The 24,565-nt window shown below is 42.1% G+C and overlaps 2 protein-coding genes across 4 annotated transcripts; one reads left to right on the top strand and one right to left on the bottom strand.

Moving 5' to 3' along the window:
- Positions 1-415: 415 nt before the first annotated feature.
- On the bottom strand, positions 416-8,669 carry LOC116381587 (guanine nucleotide-binding protein subunit alpha-13-like). Its single transcript, XM_031843856.1, has 5 exons — positions 8,346-8,669; positions 7,270-7,496; positions 4,315-4,365; positions 3,592-3,792; positions 416-2,887 (listed from the first exon to the last, which is right to left on the bottom strand). Exons 1-5 carry the CDS (start codon positions 8,626-8,628, stop codon positions 2,516-2,518), a joined length of 1,134 nt encoding a protein of 377 aa, XP_031699716.1. The 5' UTR covers positions 8,629-8,669; the 3' UTR covers positions 416-2,515.
- An 858-nt stretch (positions 8,670-9,527) lies between these two features.
- Positions 9,528-22,916, top strand: LOC116381550 (regulator of G-protein signaling 9). 3 transcript variants are annotated; one of them, XM_031843796.1, is made up of 19 exons: positions 9,528-9,678; positions 11,177-11,273; positions 12,281-12,331; positions 12,426-12,532; positions 13,411-13,462; positions 13,543-13,601; positions 13,682-13,758; positions 13,848-13,929; positions 15,546-15,608; positions 16,577-16,606; positions 16,741-16,802; positions 17,186-17,299; positions 17,386-17,501; positions 17,653-17,740; positions 18,087-18,225; positions 18,330-18,412; positions 18,759-18,876; positions 20,049-20,452; positions 21,021-22,916. In XM_031843796.1, exons 1-19 carry the CDS (start codon positions 9,610-9,612, stop codon positions 21,181-21,183), a joined length of 1,974 nt encoding a protein of 657 aa, XP_031699656.1. In that variant the 5' UTR covers positions 9,528-9,609; the 3' UTR covers positions 21,184-22,916. The 3 variants fall into 3 exon arrangements, with proteins under 3 accessions (XP_031699656.1, XP_031699657.1, XP_031699658.1); XM_031843797.1 differs by lacking the exon at positions 21,021-22,916 and having other exon boundaries at positions 18,759-20,141; XM_031843798.1 differs by lacking the exons at positions 9,528-9,678; positions 11,177-11,273; positions 12,281-12,331; ... (3 more) ...; positions 13,682-13,758; positions 13,848-13,929 and having other exon boundaries at positions 15,563-15,615.
- Positions 22,917-24,565: the final 1,649 nt, after the last annotated feature.

Genomic DNA, 24,565 nt, shown 5'->3' with positions numbered 1-24,565 from the left:
TCGCTGCAGCCTACTTCCGGTTTCACGTAAATCCCCGAGCGAAGCTTTATTTTTGTGAATGTAGTCTGTCAAAATCCCCACTAGAGCCTTTAATATAGTGGTGTTGACGATAATATTTGGTAGAAGACCTTTAATTAATAACAAAAAGGATTTTGGCCGGTCTAAAAGGAGAATACCAGCCAGTGTTTCCTAACATGAGCTAAAACCAGCATGTTTTATTTGACAAAAAGGATCTGAGCTGAACTTACTCCTGGCCTTCCTCAGCAAATGGAGTTGCTCAGTTGTCCTTCAGTTTTATGAAGTAGTATTAATGTTAAGTAGGCTAGGAAACATGCTTAACTTACTTAAACTTACTTTGTGTGTACAATACAAAGACAAATATTTGTATTTAAAGAAAGATTTCAGAAAGGATCTAGTTCACACTCAATAAAAGCACCTCACATGTATGTTATATGAAATAACATTCATTTAAATCATATTACACCTTGTATATGACTGCCAACTTATAATATAAAATATGTCAAAAAAATGTTTAGTTGAAGTGTACATTTAATGTAGAAATACAAAACAATTGTTCATTTTGTAACATATCTTCTCGCATTTTTTTGGGCCAATGTTAATCATGAAGAGGCAAAATACTCGAGGTCAAATTAATAAAAAGATGGTCTACTTTCATTAGAAAAGTGTATTTTATTGATAGGGTTAGAGTGGCATGAGACTTGGCACAGGAATGAATTTCAAGAAGGTGATGAAAACAATAAGACAACACATCCTAATCAAAAAAAAAGGTAATCTTCATTGGAAAAGCAGTGATTTGAAAAACAAAATAATCCATTTCTACAACCATTTACATATACGGAGATAAACCTGACTATTATTTACACGGCAACAGATTACAGTATGTACAAAGCCAGAACTAGAAGCAAATAGACGCTCACAGGCGCTTAATTTGGGAAGAGAATGTGAACAGTCACAAGAAAGCATGGGGTGATTTGGATTAGAAATACAGATTCAAACAGTGCCTGGGAATTGTCCTCTAAAAAGAATTGGCCCCCTAAAGAATACAGTCGCTCCAGTAGCTTTTTCTTGTCTACATTGTTCTTTCAAGAAATTTAAAATGCCTTTTTTTAAAAACTCCTAAATAGGTCAAGTTGGCGTATAAAACACAAACAAACCTTCGAGGGTTTTTCAGAGACGCCTGGAGTCACAGTTACAGTATATTCAGACAATCTAGAGTAAATCTCTCTACGTCTACGAACAGACATTCATCATTTCAGTCTGTCCCTTTACAAGGCATCTAATCAGAGATGGAAACAGAGAGAGAGGAGATTCTGGGTCAAAGCCAGGAGGATCCAGTACCAAACACCACCCAGCTAACTGTACTGAGGCCTGGCCACCCAGACAAAGATTAAATTATTCAGTTAGTTCACCAACGACGACTTCAGCATCAACGCTGGTTTTGATTCAACCCTGAGAAAACAGTGGACTGCATGTTCACTTGATGGCACGACTGCCTCATGCGCCATTCAAGGTAATTTTTGTCCTCGGAATGGCCAAAAAACAAAAAGGACAACTTGCATGGGAACTTGCATCTTAGCCATCTGTTGAAGGCTTTAATTCTATAGAGGCAACAGGCACAAATGCAGGATTTAAACAGTGATTAGGCCTACATAAGACATTATAGGTTCAGTATTGTGGTTTGTGCCCCTTTCTTGCATTTTTTCCCCTCAGAAAAGGTGCCAGTGCTGGAGCCATTTACCACATAAAATATTGAACTTTCTGAACGCTTTTTTTCCCGCCATCAATGGACTGGTCCTTGTCCTGGCAAAAATGTCTCGAAGGCACGAGAAAAGGTGATGAGTGGGACGAGAAGAGGGAGGGGCGGTGTTACGCGATAACAAAACAACTGTGCGGGGGGGCTTAGAAACCATGTTCGCTAAGCAGCACTGGAGGGTGCAACAGAAATAGTGGAGTGATTTTTTTTTTTGTGGGACTAGATGAATTCAGTGCTTTGGACACAAACTGGCAAATCAACATTGATTGCATTTTGACCGCCTTAACTCTTTTGCTTCCATGTTGTCTAGACATCGTCGTTCCTGTATCTGTTGCTTCGGCAGGTTGTGTATCTGGTTCAGAGACCATGTGCCCGGTTTGTAAAAAGTTTCGCAGGTTTTCCGCAGCCAGGCGCTCGGGGCCAGAGGAGAGAGTCTCGAGACGAAGCAACAGGGATCAGATGTTATCCAACATCTGAACCTCCCGCCTGTCTTTCTGTATAACCACAGACAGTCTGTTCCCCTACCAAACCCTTTAACTAACAAGAAGACGACTCTTCAAAAGAGGAGGGTAAAAACTAATATAAAAACGGCTGGAGAAGAATGCTGACGTCTAACGGATTCTTCTGAGGCTGGTCCTCTTTCCGAGTCCTCGTCAGGAGCGAGGGGGGGTGGGGGGAGGGGGGGGTGGTGGTGGTGGTCTGTCCCCGTTCAGGTCCTCTACTTTCACAGGTCGACAGGGGTCATTGGAGCATGAGCTGTTTGAGGTTGTCGTGGAGGATGGTGTCCTTGACGTCACGGAACACCAGCCTGATGTTCTCCGTGTTGATGGCCGTGGTGAAGTGGTGGTACAGGGGCTTCTGGGTGGCGTCGCGCCTCTTGGCCCGGAAGCACTCCACCATGAACGCCTGGACGTCCGGCAGGTCGTGCTCCTGCCCGGTGTACTCTGGAAAGTAGTCCTTGAGCGGAACGCTCTTCACCTTCTCCTCCAGCAGGTCCGTCTTGTTGAGGAAGAGGATGATCGACACATTGACGAAGACGCGGTTGTTGACGATGGTCTCGAAGATGTCGAGCGATTCGCGCAGCCGGTTGGTCTGCCTGTCCTCCATCAGCACCTGTTGAGGACAACAGTACGGTGAGTACAATTACTACTGCGGAAATGTAACCACACAGATCTCTGAAAGTGCTAAATGTTCTTTCTGGAGCCCAAATGATGCATCAACCTGATCGATTTTTATCACAAGTAATTGAGGTAATTTAGATTCAGTGTCAGCATTACATAGTTTGTAAACCAGAGGGCATTGGAAAGTCTTTTTTCCCCAATTATATATATTTTCCTGCTCAGTACATATCTTGGTCATAATTATATAATAACCAAATTTGAGGAAATCTATCAAAAGATGTAGTTTAAGTTACAATATTTACATACGATATTTCATTCGTGTGGAAGGAGCTCATTCTTTCAAAATAAAAGACAAATGTCCTGTGTGTATTTCTTGCGTTTATCCGAACTAAATCATGACCCTAAAACTGTGAATTTGGGCAAAAGACGATACATAATATAATGAATCAGACATTTTTTTTTTTTAAATATGGTATTAATGGGCACAACCTGCACATGTGCACAAACTAATTGAGTTTTACTTGAAGGCAAAAGTGCTGTGGCATGAATCACAACAGAATAAGAGCGCGTATGTAGACAACAATGAGGACTTATCAAAAAGTCAAACATTATCTTTCAGAACAAACTGATTAACTTGATGCTTATCGGGCCATCACAGGCTCGTGTGTAACAGAGGAATAGAGACGCCGTGGTCACCTGGTCGTATTCGGAGGAGGACACGAGGAAGAGGATGGAGGTGACCGAGTCGAAGCACTCGAACCAGCGCCTCCGCTCCGACCGCTGCCCCCCCACGTCCACCATCTTGAACGGGACGTTCTTGATCTCAAAGTCGTACTCGTGGATGCCCTTGGTGGGTTTGCGAGCCAGCAGGATGTCCTGCTGAGTGGGAACATAGTCCTGGAGGGGAGAAACACGGTGAACGACCATCTAACAGACTGAGCTGGTAGACGAAGGAGGAAAGACAACACGCCAACTTTAATATATTATATAGAAAGCTTGTTTTGCATTGTATTAGTGGGCTTATGAAGGAGAACATGTTGTGTTGTTTTCATCCAACATGGGGCCATCGTTAATATGATGTAGACTTTCTATCGAGGTCAAGGAAAGGCTCGAAAAGGGTTATAAGCAGATAACAATTTAATACATGTTTACATTGTAATGTAGTTTTAAGTAGATACACGTGATTATCAACAACTACAAGCCTGTAGGCTCCAACAGTGGGCTGGTGTATATATAAGGGATGACAACATGAAACTGAGTTCAATACTTCTGAGACATGGCTCCAGCTAATAGGAGCGTCTTCGTCAGCACCGTCAACCATCCCGGTTGCTCGTTAAAATGGTCCAGACGTGTTGCAATAGCAACTTTAACATGTACACGTCTGATTATAACAATCTGTGAGGACAGAAACAAACTTACCGGATCGCTGAGCTTATCCAGATTATCCAAGAAATACTTCACTGACTCACCCTGCGACAGGACAGAGGAGGAATGTCCGTTAATTCCACACAATTTATTAGATTCAGTCATTTCAAAGTCTGCATGTTTGCTAACTGATAGTAGTGAATTCAACACAATGCATTTGTTGCTGTTGTAGCGGTAGGAAAATATGTCCCTTTAGCTACCACACACACATACAGGTAATCTGTTTGTTTTCACTTCCAAACCGGTGTGTGTGTGTGTGTGTTCGGCCGAGAGCTGAGTCGCTGAAGCAGGATGCAAAGTATTTGGTGTTGCAGAAGACACGTGTTCAGAAGTGTGTCTTTGATGTATACAGAAGTGTGGCTAGCTACGCTCGCATGCGTCTGTGTGTGTGCGTGCGTGTGTGTGGGGGGGGGGGGATGTTTTTTTCTAGAACGTTCTGACGCTGTTCATGCACATTTAGTGCAAGCCCGGACATGAGGCCGTCGGGACTGAGACGCATTCCTTTATCTGTGTCCTGAACTCAACATAAACCAAAAACTGCAGACCAGATTTACCCCCCCGCCATCTTTCCTGTGACCCAGTGTCTCTACTGTAAACACACCACACCCTTTATTGTTTTGCAAGTATTTTGCATTAACGACAGTAAACAAAACAACCTTTGCTCTAAAATTCAAATTTGATCAGCAGTAGTGTTTGTTTGGGCAGTATTTCTGGATTTGAATCCCCCCCCCCCTGCACTGTAAGCTCCTGTTCTCACCTTTTGATCTTTTAAAAAACTAACCTGACCTGAAAATCCTGTGTGTGTGTGTGTGTGTGTGTGTGTGTGGGGAGTGTGAGCAAGGCTAACATTACACAAGGGCGGAGTAGAATGGCGTGCGGCGCTAAAGCCAAAAGAAAGACGAGCTACCTTACTAAGAAGCTAATTTTAAATTCTGGCCACATTTTCTGTCAACGGCGGAGCAGCAGAGCTCGACCCTCCAGAGGACCGGGGGTTTGCAAATCGTCAAAAAAGCGACATGAGTAGAGCAACAACTCTGAGCTCTATCTGTTCGTTATGATGCACGAGTGTGCTGTGAAAACAAAAGTGAAACATAAAATGTCAGCGTGTCCTTTGAACTGTAGACTCTTGAAATGTTTAGGGGCGGGGGGGAGACCTCGTTCTATGCAAAGCGAGAGGATCTGTGTGTGTGTACATATGTTATTAATGATAATAAACGAGAGAGCCCGAGATGTGATTTGTGATGCAAATACTTAAAACAGGATGGGTTGTATCTGCTGGCAGAAAAACAAATTAGTCCTCGTAAACGAGAGCAGGGAATATTTAACAGCTGCCAACTGAACAACTCTTCAGATGCTGCTTTTGGGGTTTTATTGTTCGCGTTATTGTCTGAATGGGAGAGCTCGTATTTTGGGGAGACGATGCCCTCTGGTAGCGCAAATACCAAATACCTCGATATCGATACTGTGTTGATATCGTGGGGTTGACTATTTGTGCTTTGAGATTTTTGATAAATAAACATCATTAATGTGGATATAAAGGCTAAGTGGTTAAAGGCAAATAACAGAAGAACAGTTCATAAAATGACAACACTTTACTGTAATAGAAAAAAGACTTATGTCATATTAGGATATCCAAAACCCAAGACGATATCTAGTCTCGTATCACAATAGATATATAATATTATTCCTTTCCTTTAGGTTCGCGATTTAATTCAAAATCAAGGATTTATACGCTACAAACGGCTGCAGCTGCTAATCATTGATTAACCTGATGATTATTTTTTTGGGGGATTAATCATTCAAAATCAAACGATAACCAAAATAGTTCTACAGATTACTTGTTTGTTGATGTTTCAGCCATACAGTAGTAACCTGTGTTATTCATACACTGACTGTAAATAAAATAAAAATATGAAAACTTGTAAACGCAACAGTAAAGTTTTATCATTAAAGATCATGTATTCAATATTTCCTGATCAATACATAAAAAATTGAAATATCTCTTTCAGAAACAAACAACGATTCAAGCTAAAAATAATAAAAGAATAAAGTTTGTTCAAGCCTCTAAAATGAGATGACACTAACTTTAATATCTTTGAGTTTTGTATTGTTGACAAAACAAGCAATTTAAAAGTGATATTTTATACACCAAAATATGATAAAATAATGGTTAGCTTCAGCCTCACACGCTCACAGATCGTATGTGTGCATGTGTCCTGGTACTTATGTAACTGGAGGTGTGACAATAACACTGAGTGGGAGAGTTAGAGCTCTGTTTGTGAGCATAAAGCTGTTTAACTACAGATCAACATTCCAGCTCTGATCACTCTTATTCCCCTTTTTCTGTCTGCACAACCAGCTGAGTGTGTGTGTGGGACACAACAAAACGCCATTGAGAACGGTTCAGCCTTATGCAACTGAAAGGGAAATATAAATGTTCTGCTCGTGTCTCATTACTGAAAGCAAGCGTGTTCCCGACTGCTGGATAATGTAGAAAGTTCATCACATGACCGGACAGAAAATTCAACAAATGTAGTCGTTGCAGGTGGTGAAAGTGACACCAGGCATAAATGAGAGCACAGGAAGGTCCCAGTAAGGGCACGCCAACGTACCGGCAACCACAGCTGTTATTCTGGGTAAAATGTCAAGTGTGTTAAAAAGACGCCGAGACATAAGGAGCGGGGAGAGGTGTAAACAGGAAGCTGAGTCAATCACATGTCTGACTGCTCAGAGAGAGACAGAGAGACACAAGAATTACATGGAGAGAGAGGATGAATTAAGAAGAAAAACCCTGTTTCACTTTCTATTTCCACTGTCATTCAACTCTCTCACTGGGACTTTTCTAAAAATTAAAAAAAGCCCAGAAAACTGTTCCTGATTTTGGTGAGAGAGTGGTGTGCAAAAAAATCTGGGCCTAACTTTGTGTAGATCTGTGTCAACGCTACGTACCAGCTGAAACTCCCTACGACGGTCGTATGCGTTCTGTATGCCCGAGTCGTCCCACAGAGCTCTGATGGCGGGCAGGTACCGCAGGAAGACGGACGTCTCCAGCCGCCCGCTGGCCATCTTCGCCGACCGGGTGTCGATGGCCATCAGGCTGTCCCCGTGCTTCTGGTTGTCCGGCTCACCCCACGGGATGTGCAGCTTCTCCCGGGCGTCCACCAACACGCGGACACCTGGAGAGGAAGTGAAGACACCTCGATAAGAGAGAGAGAGATAGAGGCCCACTGGAAGTGTGTTAAAAGAGGCCACATGCGAGTGAAACCTAAGGTGGAAGAGAGACTAGAAGGGCAGGTGAACTGCAATGGTTACCACGAATAACAGGTGTGCTACAAACCTGTTTGGTCTGAGAGGGATGTATGAATGAACGTAAAAAATATATTTCAAGGTATCACAACCACTCAATAAACATAAACCGATATCACTAATATTTATACAAATTTTTTCTTCTGTAATATTAATAATTGACACATGATCTTGCAAATGGTGGAAATAAATACATTTGTGAGGCTTATAACAATACAATATTTTTTGTCACAGAGGTATTAATGTAACTGCATGTTAAGGTGTTTTTTGTTTACACTAAATTAAATATTATTAGAAGATTGTCCAAGTTAATTAGAGTACTCCCTGTACCTACAAAGAGTGGAAAAACAGGAACACCTTACAAGACACACTGGTGGGTTTACCCTCCATTAGCTACATCCCTGTTAGCCGTTGAGCAACAAAACTCGCCGATGGCTGTTTGAAACCAACGGCTATGATTCAATTTTAAACCGTTGAATATCTAACGGCTACGCGGCTATGAACTCATTAAAAAGGGGTGATTTCAGTAGAGACACGGTTCGTTAAGGGTGTGCCGACAGCAGATGTAGACTGTTTATGTACGTCCTCTCTTTCTCACAGCCCAGCGCTGCTAAACAGATATGGAAACTTTCCCATCCATTTTTTTTAAGCGCCTTTCCGTCTTCATATCTCAGCCCCCCTCTAACGTCTCTCTCCGCGCGAGGCAGTGACGGTTATACCTTTGATAACGTTGCTGTAAATCGTGGCTCTGAAGTCCTCTCGCGCTTGCTGGTCGAAGTCCTGGCCGTGGATGATCCGCATTTGTTTGAGGAAAGTCGACTTGCCGCTCTCGCCAGCGCCGAGCAGCAGGATCTTCACCAGCCGCTTCACGTACGTTTTCTCCCGGGAGAGACATCGGTCGATCTGCTTGGACTTTCGGAGTTGTTCCACCTCTCCGGTGTTCAGAAAGCAGACGGGTAGACAAACTTTTAGCACGGACCTGGTCGGCAGGAAATCCGCCATGTTCGCACAAACTTCATCGATGCTAATTTGATGCGCGTTCGCGGGGCGCGGGCACGAGACCAAGCCCCTTCCCTAAACTCAGGAAGTAGTGCTGCTGACTGTTTACCATCAATATTAAGTCGCGTTAAGCTTTGCTTCTTTATGTCACAAACACAGCATTTTATTACACGCACAGACATATAACTATTTGATGTTCACGTAGAAATACGTCAGGTGAAGTATACATGTGTAGATATGTAATCTTAACGACGCTATCACACAATTTGTAATTAAAACCTTAAGTATTATAAACTTGTTAAACTCAATTCAAACGCCTACTTTTTTGTTTAGCTGACAAAATAATCTATAACGTTGTTAAAACACAAGACTTGTCTTGATATCTGTACTGATGCGACTACCCTGTCGCCACCTGCTGGTTCAGTTTGGTAATTGCATAACTGCTAGAAAAGGACGCGCTCTGATTGGTTGATTCCCCTCTCTTTAGGTATGCTGCCTTTACGTGCTGTTGGAAATATCAAAATATATACTTCAACGCACTTCAAAAAGGTCAATGATATAGGAAATGTAGCCAGGATACCCCTCGATTTTCTATGAGTAGACCTTTGGGGAATTTAAGAGGGTACTGTCACAGAAAAGTTGTCAATATTTGTTGAAAAAAGTGTTACACTTTTATTATTTTGGACTTTTCTCAAAATTGTATATCATTGATTGTTGTTTTGCATCTGCTTGGTTGTATTTTTAATAAAACCCCCAATTCTTCTAAAATTAATTTAACTATAACGTTCACTTGAATGATGGAAAATGAGAACGTAACACCACAATTCAAATTTCCCACCCTCCAAGCAGGAGCTTATGGGGAACACTTGAAGGCAGCATCAGTGTCTATCATTGCACTTCCCTTCCAGCATCCCCACACGACACAGGACTCTCAGGCGACACAGTGGCATTCCGTGTGTGTCTGTGAGGGAGTGATCATTAGACATGACCATTAGAAACACTCTCCGCGACCATGGACAGAGGTATCGACCACGCATGGCTTGTATCAAGAAGGTAGGCTATCCTTTTACATCAGAGATGATGATCAAAGGGCTGCTCAGGCTAGACTATACCTGCAGACGCAGTTATAGACCAGTCACATAGATGAATTCTCCAATATTGCTTGGGCTGTAGTGGTCTGCTGTATCCCCATAAACACAGGCTGTATTGGCATTTGTCCTATAAAAAACTGCACTAATCTCTACAGGTCCTCAGAGGAATCCTGGTTTCTTTATGCTTTTAGTGTATAGGTTTATTTAGGTTTTTGCAAAGCAACAAAGCCCACAGATATAATTTGGGATACAGAATGCAACAAAGCAGACAACAAATATACCATGTTTCAATTATGCATGCAAATACGCATTTAAGTTACCCGATTGATCAGAATTAGTGAAAAAACACAACATTTAATAGGAACCAAGCATTCAGAAGTACATGCAACAGAAGGACAAGACATTAAAACCTTAAACACATGTCATCTTGGTTTCAGTGGGCACTCTCTACCTGTCTGTCACACTTAATGTTAGACAGTTTTGTTGCAACCTTTTCACAGTGATAAGGTCGTTCAGTTTAATAAGCATTAATCCTGGATCAGTATCGGTGCTTCCAGCTACACTAACCAGCCACAGGAGAGAACTTAATCCAGGCACTGTGTGTTGCACAACAGCAGCCCGGTCCTGTGGCCATGAGCGAGGCTCGACTCATCATCTCACATTTCAAATTTTAAAAAAGTATGCAGGAAATAGTTAAGATAAAAATATGACTATTGTACCCGGATACAGCACTCACAATGTCCTGCTCTCCAGGGGAATGCTATACTCATTTCCAGGAGAACTTTGTGTTTTGGTCCATGAAAGCCCACTTTGGTCCGGCTCAGCCTGCGGCTTATGGCCTCTCCAGGATGACTTCAAAGCACAAAGCCACTTCAAACAGCTGCATACACACTCACTCACTCCCTCCCTCTCTCTTTCTCTCTCACACACACACACACACACAAGCACACGCACACCCACACAAAGTCAATTAATGTACTGCATGATTTCTTGATTTCCAGTTCACACCTGAGCTGATGGTATGATGAATTAAACACCGTTCAGGGGTCAGTGACTCACCGCAGAACCTCCCACGCAAGCCAAACAAAAGCTATGAGATCAGGGCATGAAACAAACTCCCATCTCACCGCTCCCCTTGTTTAGATGCAGTGTTAAGCTTCACGGTTAATTGTCACATTTTTTTTTTAAATGGAAGCGGTGACAGAGTCAATAAGTCCCGCAGCATTGGCTTGATAGAAATAATTAAGCGTTGATAGCAAGCCTTAATATCACCAGGGGGGGGGGGGGGATGTGCCTCAGTGGGTTCAAATATGAGAGGCAATTAGATTTCATTCAACAGAAAAGAGGTTAACGGGGATGATGAAGATGTGGATAATTATCATCATCGCCATCCTGTCCTTGACATTGGAGCAGATTTAATCCCCAAATCCATCTCACCTCATCTTGATATTCCTTTGCAGGCAGAGAAGGTGCTGCTGGAGATGCAGGACCCGAAAACAGGAGTTAAGTCACAGCCCCAGAGGCTGGTTATAACAACAATACCCCATGCTATTACTGGTAAAGAGCACACACACACACACACACACACGCACACACGCAGTAGGACACACTTGATGTTATTCAGCAGCTGCTTGAGTGATTGCGGCTGCATAGTCTCACTGGAGGATACCGGAGCTACCGACTCAAACTCGAGAGCTACAGATTTAATCTCCATGACAACCCCCGTGGTCTCCGAGCGGTCGGGGAGAGAGGGAGAAAGTAGGAGGTGAAGGAAGGAGGGTGATGGTGGTTGAGCGGGCGAGAGGAAAAGAGCAACAGAGACAAGAGAGCAACAGAGACAAGAGAGCAACAGGGAGGAGGAGGAGGAGAGGAAACCTGGACTTTTACGTCATTTGCGTGCTTTGAATCCAGACAGTTTAAAACAGATGAACGAATGAAACCAAACATGCAAACAGCTTCTCCTCTCCTCTCTACTCCTTTTTATCTCCCTTCCTTTCCTGTTCTGTCTCACCTCTCCTTTCCTCCTCCTTTCATTTCCTCTCCTTCCCATTCCTCACATTGTCTTTCCTTATTTCCCTCCTATCTCCTCTTTTCTCCTTTCTTTTCCAATTCTCTAACCTCCTTTCCTTTCCTTCTCTCTTGTCTCCCCTCATTTCCTTTACTCCTTTTCCTCATCTCCTCTTCTCTCATTATTTCTTCTTGATTACTCCTTCATTCCTCTCCACTCCTTTACATTTCTGTCCAATCCTCTTTTCTCTCATCTCCTTTCCTTTCCTGTCTCTCCTCTTATATACCCCGTTTTTATTTCCTCCTCTTCTCTTTCCTTTCCTCTCCTTTCCTCTCCTTGTTTCTTGCTGTGCCTCCTCCTCCACATCAGCTCTAGAGGCTCACAGGCTAACAACACAGTCAGTGGCGGTGTATCAGGGGTTTGTCATTTAGAAGCCCACCTACGTATCGACACACACAAAAATGTATTTCTTGGTGTTCGCCCTCAGAGCTGCTTTTCTATCTGCTGGTGAACATTTTGTTACCCCTGACTGTTGCTTTCTATCTGTCCTCATCAGGTGAAGACATCATTACATGGTTAGCGGACAGATTCCAAGTAGACACACAAGGTGAGAGATGAGGCGGCGGATGCCGTTCATACATTAAATACACAGTTTATCAGTTGATTTAATTCCTGCTCGACTCTCTTCCGGTTGTCTCCAGAGGCGAGGAGTTTTGGCTCCATGCTGGTGGCGTTAGGATACATCTACCCTCTACAAGACCACAAACGCTTAGTGATCAAACCAGACGTATCTCTCTATCGCTTCCAGGTAAACACACCGCATTTCAAAACCCCAGAGCCAAGGCAGCTCTTAAAGAGATTTTTAAAGGTGCCTCGTGGAGGTTTTTTTTACCACAAATAGCGCCATGAATGAATGTTTTTGCATTCGCAAGAGGATGCACAACAGTTAGTGGTGGTAATGTGCAAAAACACGTAAGAATAAATTATGATTTTATTTTACTAGGATTGAATATTGATCCATGGGCAGTTTTATTCGGTGCAAGGACTGAAGTTTCGATGCAATGCACGTTTTCATCGAGTCAATCAAAGCTGAATGCTGATGAAAACGCACATTAGTCAACGTTTGTTGGCTTTCAATGCTCTGTAATTATATTGACTTGACAATTAGGACGCTAGCTAGGTGGAGACCAGGGTATCCTATAATGAGACTGATTGCATTTTTCATTGGTGCCTTTTTGGGCTGAAGCACACAGCAGCTTCTAATGGAGATAATTATGACAGCTATTATGTATTTTAATTATAGATTCATCTTTTAAGTCTATAAAACCCCAAACTATTGTAATATATTTATAAAACAGAGAAAATCAGGAAATTAAGCATGTGAGAAGCTGGAACCTGTGAATGTTTTTCTTGATAAATTATAAAAACAAAGAATGATGAATGAAGCGCCTCTGAGGAGCTGAGGTCATTCCAGCTTTTAAACGAAATGTTTTCACATTTCCGCGTAACCGCTCTGCTCTGCACCAGACGGGTGTTTATAGTGCTATTACTCACTATTCTTTTTGTGACGTAAAACCACAACTTGGTTTGCTTTTGGTTTCCTGAGCAATGATAAATGACTCCTACTTGGCTTCTGGTCTGTAACCAATACATCACAATAACACTTGTGACTTTTATCCTTCCCAGACACCGTACTTCTGGCCCACACAGCAGTGGCCTGTTGAGGATACAGATTATGGTGAGTGGGACTGTAGTGGCACACATTTTATCTCACGTCCTGGTACCAAACACTCACGTGTTTCCCTTTCATTATGACAGCAATCTACCTGGCAAAAAGAAACATACGCAAGAAAGGAATCCTGGAGCTGCACGAGCAGGTGAGACTGAGTAAATGAGAGCGATTCATTGAGAGCGATTCACTGCTGGCATTTACTGAGGTGTTGTTTTCTGTCCACAGGAGCACTATAACCGTCTTCACAAGTGGATGAATCACAAATGGGATTTCATAGTGATGCAAGCTAAAGAACAGTACAGGTAGGTGGTGTGACAAACTAAGAGACGTCCCCTTCAGTTTTGAGATCAAGAAGGTGTTACGATGCTCCGTGTTTGTGTGCGATTTCTAGGGCCGCGAAGGAGAGGAAGAAACCGGACCGTGTGGTGTTTGACTGCCAGGAGCGAGCCTACTGGGTGGTTCACAGACCTCCGGTGAGAACACAAACACACACACACACACACACACACACAGATAGTTATCAGACATGTACTGCACACACACAGGATATGGCTTCGTGTATATCAGTGGATTGCCAGCAGACTGAGACGTCTGGAAATAAATTGCACTCCACCTCCATACTTCCCAGGGTATCTCATTATCTCCACCCATGATGCCTCATTACCATTGCATGTCCAGTCAGAGGAAAAGGGCACCACTGATTAATATTTCACACTGCATAGGAGAATGTGGTGTGTGGCGGTTTGCACCTAGTGGCATTGTGAGTCTGAGTTTCACCCTGTTTCATGAGGCTGGGTTACTGACCAGGAAGCTCACTCCATAACCTCCAGAAAGATTCAGGTTCACAACTTTCCAGAACACAAATCTTAACGTTGGATAAAGCCAGGTTCAAAATTTGTGTTCTATTTTGTTGACATAATAGAGTCAAAGGTTTTTATTGAGGCGCTTTTGGATATCTGCTTTTATCACTCCACAAATCAGAAAATACTGTGAATAGCCATTAAAGACAAATGTGTCTAAATCTCTTTGGTTTCTACAATTGTAGCCAAAATATAAGGGAGCTGCCATGAGTCGATTGTTCTACTGAGTTAGATTGTTCGACTGCTCTTAAAGGGAACCTTTTAACTTGCAACTTTTCCTGACCTGCCAAAGGTCAAACACTAAATGACGATTACTGGAAACATTGTGTCACATAAGAAGAGTCATAAAGTCAGTGAACTGACTCAGACGTATCAGTTAAATAGCAACATCCATCTAAAGTGTGCTACCTTTAAGCTAACCGGTCATACCAGACACAGGCTGTAGCAGCAAAACACCACTTTAGATATAGAGCGAATACTTAAAGAAAGAGTAGCTTAGAGGTGCTGGTAGGTGCATTTCTCTTTTTACTTTGCAGACAGCAAGGCTATCTTGCGTCAAGTCTTTATGCTAAGCTAGGCTAATTGCCTTGTGGCTCTTTCTCTGTACTGCACACACAGACAAGAGAGTGGTATCAATCTTCTTGTCTAATGCTCAGCAAGAAAGTGAAGAAGCGTATTTTCCAAAATATATTACTTTGATCTTTTGTACAGAAACTTCCTTTTAAGTCCTTCGTATTTTCTTCCATATAAAGGGTTGGGCACAGAGGAGGCCTGCACACTGGCTTCCAAAAAATAGTTTATTTCTCTTTTAAGGCAATGAGTGGATCTGTAAACATCTTCCTCCCGCAGAAAACATTTTTCTTGAGATGCATTATTTACATACAATACACAGACTCATCCTTTTAATCATAAAAGTCAAAGTCAGCTTTCTTTCTAACATAACATCATAATCCAGGGACAGACTTATCCTGCTGCTAAATGTGGTTTAAAGTCAAAACATGTCTGCTGAAAACAAACACATTTCATTAAGTTGTAATGTTGTAAACAGTGATTTCACAAAATCCCATTTTACACGTGACTGGCTGCTTGTCGTCTCAGATGGTTGGGAGGAGTGTGACACAATGGCAGCCTGGGATTATCATTATAAAAACAGCCATCTGCTTTAGATAATGAGTCCTTCGGTAAACACACATTGTGAAATCATTGTGTTGTTGTTGATGTGTGTGCAGCCAGGGACAGTGAGCGCCATGGACTATGGACTGGATCGACTAATAGATCCAAACGCAGACGAGGTAACAGGTGAGTCTCTGTGTGACCCGGGTGAACATAATTCCTGCCAATCAGCTTATATTCAATAAGAGGCTTTAATACATGGATCCAGTAAAGGATGCATGTCCTCTACTTCCCTTTCATTTCCCCGTCTACTGTTTCAATCATTTGAGTTATCGGTTACTGAAATTAACTTCTCTTCTCTTGTCTTTCCTTGTCTTCTCTTATCTTCTGCAGGCATTTCCCATGTCTCTCTTTTTGTTTTCAGACTTTTTAACTGGTTATGAACACCTACACACACACACAACCCTCATGTTTGTACTTGACACAGCTACGTACATACTTAACCCTTACCTGCAACCTCGACTTTAAACTTAATTCCAACCTTAAAGGTAAACTCCACCGATTTTACACTTCAAGATCAGTTCACAGGTCTTAAGGTGTACGACTAAAAAAGGTTGAGTCAGGCCCTTTGGGGCTCCAGAGGGGGGGCTGTGTGAAGTCTGATAAATGTGATGTGATGAAACTTGAGTCAGCGTAGGTTGAGGTTAAAGACTACAAGTTTGAATATGAAAAATATGCTGGAGATGTGGAGTTTATGAGCTTACCAGACCTCTGTTGCGTTGTGGGTAATGTGGACGCCAAGTTTTGACAAAGAAGAAAAATACATGGAATAAAAGGACGATATTTATGTTTCTGCAGCATCAACGTTGATACTTTTTAAAAACTGTCGATCATGAATCAGACAACGTTATAGGAGTGCAGTGCTAAATTTATTGAGTACTCTTTTAACCCAAAAGTTAAGCTAGGTTTGGTAATGTTGAGAAACTAGTGAGTATTCTAGATTTTGAATACTCAGTGTTACTCAAAAGCATGAAAGCGTGTACAAAAACACGCCAATACACACAGACCAAAATCAATCTTTGTCTATGCAAATTTAGATTTATTTTGTGATCTCACAACATAACCTTTAATACCTTTTCTTCCTCAGGCCAAAACACCCGACTTCTACGAGAGAATCGTGAGTGAGGATTTAAAGTCCACTCTTTCTCTGACTTTCCCATCATTTTTCCTCCCTTCCAGTCGTGTTAACCATCAGTGATCCTTAGAGACAGACATTGTTATAGCTGTCATCTCTCTTCCGCCTCCCTGTAGATGATCTTTACCCAGCAGGCCATCATGAGGCCCAGAGTGAAGTCATCGGTGTCCATTAGCGCGTAAGCTAGTCCATCATATTCCCAGTCTGCTTGTATCTGTGACAAACCAGTCACTTTAGATTGGTTACATCATATCGTCTCAAAATAGCATCTCCACTGACTGACCTGCTGAAAGTCAAGCACAGACGATATAGACACAGTAACTGCAGGTTCAGTGACTTGTTATTACCATGGTATCATTAAGGCTGCTGTTTTAATAGTTGAAAATGATTAGCATGAAATACAGAGTGATAGACGATCATATTTTGAATATATTTCTTCATATTTGTAAGATATCCTACTATCTAGCAAATTGTACCCAAAACACAAACTTTATGGGGAAGGTAACATATTTTGCAGTATTTTACAGACCATAATGTTAATCTTTCGCCCTGTTCTTGCAGATTGGTGAAGTACTGCGCCACCTATAGAAGCCACGACCCTTTCCTCTCCAAGTGTCTCCCCAGCAACCCCTGGCTCACTGATGACGCCACGTACTGGACCTTGAACATGCCCAAGTGAGTCAGCTGAGGACGATAAACAATTGATAATCAAGAGAATCATTTTCGAATGACTTGTTCGTCTTATTTGTGTGTTTAAAAAGTGTGGAAATACCAACTAAAATGCGCGTGGAGAGGTGGACTTTCAGCTTCGCAGAGCTGCTCTCAGACCCTCGAGGACGAGATGATTTCAGACTCTTCCTGAAGAAAGAATTCAGCGGTACGATGGTTGTTATTTAAAAAAAGTTGATGACAGAAGTGTTATCGTACTGTAGATTCATTTCTGCTCACACAATGTTAATATTTCAGCCATGAGATATGGGCTGAGAGTAGTTTTCTTTCCTATTATTTTCTATTCTGTACCGTCTTAGGTGAGAACTTGGCATTCTGGGAGGGCTGCGAAGATCTGAAGTGGGGCGAAGCTGCGACGATGAGAGAGAAAGCAGAGCACATCTACAAGTAATGTCTTCATTTACTCTCTGTGTAGAATACATTGAATGTTGACAGAGGTTAGTCATAGAGCAGAAACAATTAGTCAAGCAACTGTTTTGATAATTGATTAATGACACACTCTGGTTGCAGCTTTATATCATTGTGAACTGAATATCTTTGTGTCTGTTCAGACAAAACAAGAAGACATTTGGGAAGTTTTCTTCCCTTTTCATTGACGATGAACTCGTAACTATAGCTGTCAGATAGTGGAGTAAAAACGATGTTATCCTGTGATCATAATCGAGTAAATTACCTCAAATTTGTACTGAAGTGCAGTACTTGATGCAAGTGTTTTTAACTCTCCTCATCCCAGGACATTCCTGGCACGCGGTGCACCGCGGTGGATCAACATCGACGGAAAGACGATGGAAATCACGGTGAAGGGCCTGAAACACCCGCACAGATACGTCCTGGATGCAGCCCAAACTCACATCTACATGCTCATGAAGAAGGTCAGTAAACACACCACAAGACAATGGTGGCGTCATAATTCCCACAGGCCCGCACTCGCCATCACCAATCACTGATCCATGACGAGTTTGTGTGTGTTTTGCAGGACTCGTACGGGCGATACCAGAAATCTCCGGTGTTTAAGGACACGCTGAAGAAGGCCATCTGTCCTGAAGAGCACCAGTTCAGGCATGCGGCAGCTTTTAACTCCCACATTTATGCATTAAATGTACTTTTTCAGACGATGTTGAGCTTTAATCTTCTCTGCTTTAATTGGGGAAAAAACTTCAGTGGTTTGATTTGCCGAATAAAGCACAAGAGCATCAAATGGGGAACATTATTCACTACAAAGGACGACTTAGGAGTGACATTGGTTAGAAAAACCAAATGTTATGTCTCTCATCTGCTCTGGCTGATATTAGTGTCCCTGCAGCTTCCTGAAACCACCACATTCATCATTTTCCAAAACTTAATTTTCACCTCGTCTCTTCCTCCTTCCCTTCTCTCTCCTGTTTCTCTATCCTTTCCCTCCCAGTGACGCCCAGTTGGTGCAGAATGCAAAGAAGAAGCGGCCCAGTCTCAGCCCCATCATCCTCCGGCAGATGGAGCAGGAGCAGAGGGCCAAGATGGCCGCCAACGTTGACATCACACAGGTCATGAGCAAACTCAGCAAGCAGGGCAAGGAGGCGCCCCCCCCCTCCTCGTCCTCCTGCTAAGAAATAAACACAAACACGCGGTGTTCATGGATTTTATAGAACTATTTAGTGGAATCATTAAAAAAAATACGCTGCAGTTTATTTATTAATGATAATGTTTACATTTGAATGCCATTTAACTTTTAAGTTAGGAGCTGTTGTAATCAATATTTTTATAATAACAACGTGTTTAATGTGAAAGGGGTCGCTCGTAGTGATGAACATCACTGCACTCTAGGGAGCTTTATAACATATTTCAGTTCATAGATTCGGTTCTACTACCTGCAACTTTACTGTTCTGGTTCACTCTTATAGTTTAGTATTTTGTGATTAAAAATCCTCTGTGCATTACCTGCTCAGCACCAAACAGCAGATATACAGAGTTAGCAACTATCTGGTGACATAGTGGAGTATTTAGCAGCTAAAGAGACCAAAAACAAAGATAAAAAGAGATAAATATTGGAGATATGTTCAGAAACAAGACAACAAAATGCCACAAAAATAGATTTATTCTACATTTATTGAAACACAACCCTGCAAACCTGCAAATATGACACTTTGTTTTGTTTTCCCCACCACAAATTAATGTATTTACCTGGAAAATGTCTCATAAAATGAGAGGTATGGTTTTGTGATTTGGGTGAACTGAGCCTTTAAACTCACGTCTATACACAAGTCATGACAAACGGCCATACCTGTTGTTACCATCTGTTACATTTCTGTCCATAAAAGCTGTAACTGTTGTCTGTCATATTGTTTCTCATAATCGATGTGTTGTTCTGTCCATCTTCACTCAAACAGTGTTTTGTATTGTACAGTTTGTTTTCTTTGTCATCAGTCATAAGCTAATAAAAACCCCACAAACCATCGCATGTTTCTCTGTTTGTTTTGAGTTGTCATTCATTCACTTTTCTTCATATCGTTTGATTGTCATGTAGCCTAAAAGTAGTCGTAGTCGAATACGTATTTTACATCTGATTCGATTTGATCATGTCAGGCATTGCTTATTATGACTTATAAGTGTACATCATGTACATCATGGTGTAAAAGTAAGTACAACATTTTAAAAACGACCTGAAAGTTTTCCAAAATGCACTCGTATTTTTTTCTGTTGCCCTTTGACCTCACAGCTGTGCCGCTTCACCACTCCCGTCCCCCACCTCGCCGTCTACTCCGGCCTCACCGACTTCCCCACCGCCAACGCCTCACCCTCTCTCCCCTTCCTGGCCCACACCCCGGCTTGTCCGTCCCCCATCAGCGTGGCCTTAGAGAGCACCTCGACCTCTGAGCGGCGAGCGGAGGCCAGTGGGGGAGAAGGCGAGGGGGACCCTGCGGCCCGAGCACCGGTCGGTGGGAATGTGTCCAAGTCTCGCATGGCTCTGTCCCTGCGTCGTCTGCTGAAGCGCGGCTGCACCCCCGCCTCCATGTTCGCCAGCTTGTCGCCCAAATGCCACTCAGCTACCGGGACGAGTAGCCGCATTCAGCCAATCAGCCCAGATCAACCTAGTCAGGCTCCACCCAGACGGATTGGCAAGTAAGTGCGAGACAAATTACACGCTTTATCTTTTTTAGTTTTAGTACATACTGCAAGCTGCCGTTACACAGTGTGTACTGTTGCATGCAGTATGCAATCAATTGGGACACACTACTTCCTCGTAACATTGCACCTTGAACTTTGGCCCTTCTGCTCATAAATCTGCAGTGTAGACTCAGAGGATTGTGGGTCAGAATAGCCAGTAAAGCATGCTGGCTTGCAAACTGCAAAATGGGTTGAAGTATTTGGCATGCTGCATTTGACTTACTACGTATTGGGACGTACTAAATCTTCTCTGGCATACTAAATAGTATGGTAGTATGAGTATTGGAACACACACAAAGTCAGTCTGCACACTCTTTTTGAATGCGATGATTTTATTTTAAATAATAAGGGGAGACATCCCAGGTGAACAGGGAAAACATTATAACTAGATGTCACTATGAATCTTCCCAGTGTACCATTAAGACAATAGTCTTTTTTAAAGTTGGCACTTATAACTCATTTTTACATTTCAAATCCAATGTTGTAGAGCTAATAACTTGCTGCCCGCATTGTATTTTATCAGCTTTTTCCAGATTAAAGTGGATATTCCTCCAGAGTGCCGAATCTACCCGATAGAGTCTGAGGACGAGGACGAGGAGAGCAGGGCTGCCTCTCGTGGAGGAGTGGGAGCCAAAGAGATCATCTGTCCCTGGGAGAGTCTCACTCCACAGAACGGGACGGGCTAATCGGCTGCATTTACACAGGTATTAAAAAATAGAAGAAATAATGGGACTTTTATAATCCGTCTATGTCTGAGCAGGAGGATTTTAGAAGAGCACACACAGACATGAAGGGGTAAAATCCCTGTGTAACTGTGTTTTATATATTCACCACAAAGGCCACAAACGACAACACAGATACCAAACAACATGGCACAAAACGGTCAATCGGGGACTCTGACTGTTTAGACTGAGCATGGACTTTCTGTGTCCAAGTTTTAACTCCTTATAGGAAACCTACGGTATGTTTAGAGCGTCTAACACACATTGACTGTAGGCCTGAAAGTCCCCAGTCACATGTCGGCTGCAGCATAATCCTCTTCCCCACTGTCCACGCTCATTATTTTTAAAAAAACAACCATAGTTTTTCCAAAATATGGCGAAATACAGTGTTTTCACAGCTGTGAGGATTGAGTCTTAAGTGCACCAGTGCGAGACCCTTCCCCTCTGAGAAAAGATTAACTACAGCCATCAAAGAAGGCTGTAAAGTTTTTTTTTGTAATATTTTCTTTACATTCGGTTTGTTTTTGGCTTCTTCACAGTCAGGATTATAACTCTGGTAGAAAACTCCCCTCTGTGAGTGATTGGTATATAATTTAAACAGAGACGACATGATGTTAGTGCCCTGTGGCATTGCAGCTGTGTTTACCGACATCGCAAGTTGTGTTCAACCATATTTTTTCCCCCCAACGAACCTGCACCTTACAAGCCAACAGGCAGCCATGTGTTTGATACTCGAAACATATGCTTTGAGCATTCCTCTAACTACAGCCTTATTGACGCTAACCCTTACAGATGTGAGCACCAGCTGAGCCAGCTGTTTAGGTTGGATGTTTAGTTTTGGGAGGACCATGAGGACAACAGGGTGTACGAACATGAGCAAGAGCTTTGAAAACTTGAGCTGTATAGCTTTTGCGTTCAAACCTCATTCTGTATCTATTCAGGCACAGTAGCCCGACAGCAGCCTTATCCACCTTCGCACACCTGAAATATTTTGTGTTTTCTGGCCTCAGAAGGTTTTACATAGCAGGCATGTACACAGACATTCAGGGCCTCAAGATGACAACAAAATAAATAAAAGAAAGTATATAAACTGTTACTTTTGTGAAGTTAATATACATTAATGTTTACATCCTATAGAGTGATATGCCAAAGCAGAAAGACATATTTGGACTGTGCATATGCCTGCTAAAAATATAATGTATTTATATATTTATTAAATAATGATCAGAAGTAGAGAAGTGTTTTTGTGATGCTGAATAGACTTAGATGCCTCATCCGCAATTTACTTACCTCTTACACACATTATGTGGAAAATAGTTGCAGGTAAAACGAGAGCACATGAACAGCTTGTCTGCATGTCGCTTTGTTGCTGATCCGCTCCCGACAGACTTTTACGAATGAAGAGTTGTGACAGTAACGGGGAGTCGGTCAATTGTTTTTGTATTTAGCTCCACTGCAGTTTTGTAGCTGTCGTACGCGGTGTACTACTCTGAGTGAGGCGTTGATATTGTTCTCGCACTTCTCTCCATCGTGGGTGGATGGGGGAACGGTTCAATGTGAATTAACTGTCGGAATGTATTCTCTTTACCATGTTTACAGATACAAGAATGTGAAAAATACTTTTCATTTGTTGTATTTGATTTGTACATTCCATGGCTTGTGTCAAGTGCCTCAATAAATGACTGTCTTAAGAAAAAGAGGTTCACCTTCTTAATGAGATGCTGCTGTTACATGTTAACTTAAAGGAGTAGTTCACCCACATTACAGAAAAAACAAACATTTTCTCACTAATCTGGATATATATATATATATATATTTAGCAGTACTCAAAGTACAGAAAATGCTAACTAAATAAGGTTGTTTTGTATGCTGTTGCTGCACGCTATTCTCCCACAATGCAACACACACACAAAAAAGGAGCTGTTCAGAGCTGGAACAAATTAAAATAAATTGTGGGTGGTGGTGAGACAGCTCAAAATAAAAAACATCTTTGAAAACAATTAAAACAATCAACGTCACACATAGAGTGTAATTTCCTGTTAGTATGTTGCTGTAAGACTACAGCAGATATGGGGAGGCACAAGTGAGCGATTAACTAAGAAAGGAGTTTTATTCAACAAAAGGTAAAATTAGTTTAACACATGTAACAATGTACGAGTTCAGACAAGTGATACACGCAGGAAACAAATCCTTCCAGGTTAACTAAGGTAATGGTGAATAAAGTTTACAGCAACTCAAAAGTTGAACATCGCACATGGTGGTGCCGGGGGGGAGAAAACAGACTGCTGGGATGAGGCGGGTGTTATAGACTGGAAACAGAGGCCAGCTGCTGCCAATTCCTTGATGGCCTCCAGCTCCAACCAACCAGGAACCAGGAACTCTGAAAGACAAACAACACAGCAGCAACACAGCTCACACAAGCTCTGTCACAATGTGGAGTGGTTTTTGTACAGTTAAAAGTACATAAACAGTATACTATGACGATTACTACATGCTGTCTAGAATGAGTACAAACAATTAAACTCCACAAAGAGAAAGCAACAGGTTTTTCCTGAAGATAAAGTACTTATTTTGTAAATTGGGTGGACTGACCTTTTAAAGGATCTCTAATTCAACTGAAATAGTTCCTGCAACGTACAATAACGTTTGTCACCAGCCTCAGTAAGTGCCACTAGGTGGCGATATAGCAGCAACAATGGGATCAAGGTGCCTTTTACATAATAAAACACAAGCTGGTGGATGGGACTCTAAGATACAAATGCAATAGTTCCCTGAAACCTGAAAAATGAAAAGACACTATCTGCATTTAGGGTTTATCAGAACGCTTTCCTCGTTATTATTTGGATTATATGAAATAATATTAAACAGAGGCTTGACAGAAACAGCTTTGCCCTCCGCACCTGATATCTAATTTCAACACAGACCTGAACAAGGTTTAGGTGAAGGTATGAACATCGCCACAATCTGATGTCCATGCAGACATTACTGCAGAGTACAGAAAACCAGCAAGTCAATATCGTTGGTGCCATCAATGAGGCCGGAGCTTTGATCTGTGTGTGTGTTTTAGTCTCCGAACAGATCGCTATCTCACAATACCCACACAGGGACGTCCACACACAGTCCATTCATACATTAGCTTACCAAGGGGGAATTTATGCAAGACATTTAGCATTCACTGGAGGTGTGCATATATTAAAATACATTTGTGCGTGGAAGCATCTTTTAATGAAGCCCTTGGTGCTCGGTGTTGCACCTGAATGAGTTTTTCAAAAGCCATACACACATGGCATGGCTTTAATGTTGTTGTTTGTTCAGAAATCTGTGTTTTGCTGTCATTTGTACATTT

This window comes from Anarrhichthys ocellatus, unplaced genomic scaffold (assembly GCF_004355925.1).
Source record: "Anarrhichthys ocellatus isolate YVR2014 unplaced genomic scaffold, GSC_Weel_1.0 scaffold4, whole genome shotgun sequence".
In the NCBI taxonomy this organism is placed as follows: domain Eukaryota; kingdom Metazoa; phylum Chordata; class Actinopteri; order Perciformes; family Anarhichadidae; genus Anarrhichthys; species Anarrhichthys ocellatus.
Note: the sequence above shows the minus strand (reverse complement) of the source record. Positions and strands in the feature narration are given on the sequence as shown.

Bases quoted from the DNA above. Each gene is read 5' to 3' on its own strand.
- LOC116381587 (XM_031843856.1), bottom strand. From the start codon at position 8,628: ATGGCGGATTTCCTGCCGACCAGGTCCGTGCTAAAAGTTTGTCTACCC. The intron at 4,366-7,269 runs GTACGTAGCGTT...GTCCTGTCGCAG, and splicing joins GTCGTAGGGAGTTTCAGCTG to GGTGAGTCAGTGAAGTATTT. The intron at 3,793-4,314 runs GTAAGTTTGTTT...TCTCCCCTCCAG, and splicing joins TGGATAAGCTCAGCGATCCG to GACTATGTTCCCACTCAGCA.
- LOC116381550 (XM_031843796.1), top strand. From the start codon at position 9,610: ATGACCATTAGAAACACTCTCCGCGACCATGGACAGAGGTATCGACCA. The intron at 13,463-13,542 runs GTGAGTGGGACT...TCATTATGACAG, and splicing joins TGTTGAGGATACAGATTATG to CAATCTACCTGGCAAAAAGA. The intron at 16,803-17,185 runs GTAAGCTAGTCC...CTGTTCTTGCAG, and splicing joins TCATCGGTGTCCATTAGCGC to ATTGGTGAAGTACTGCGCCA.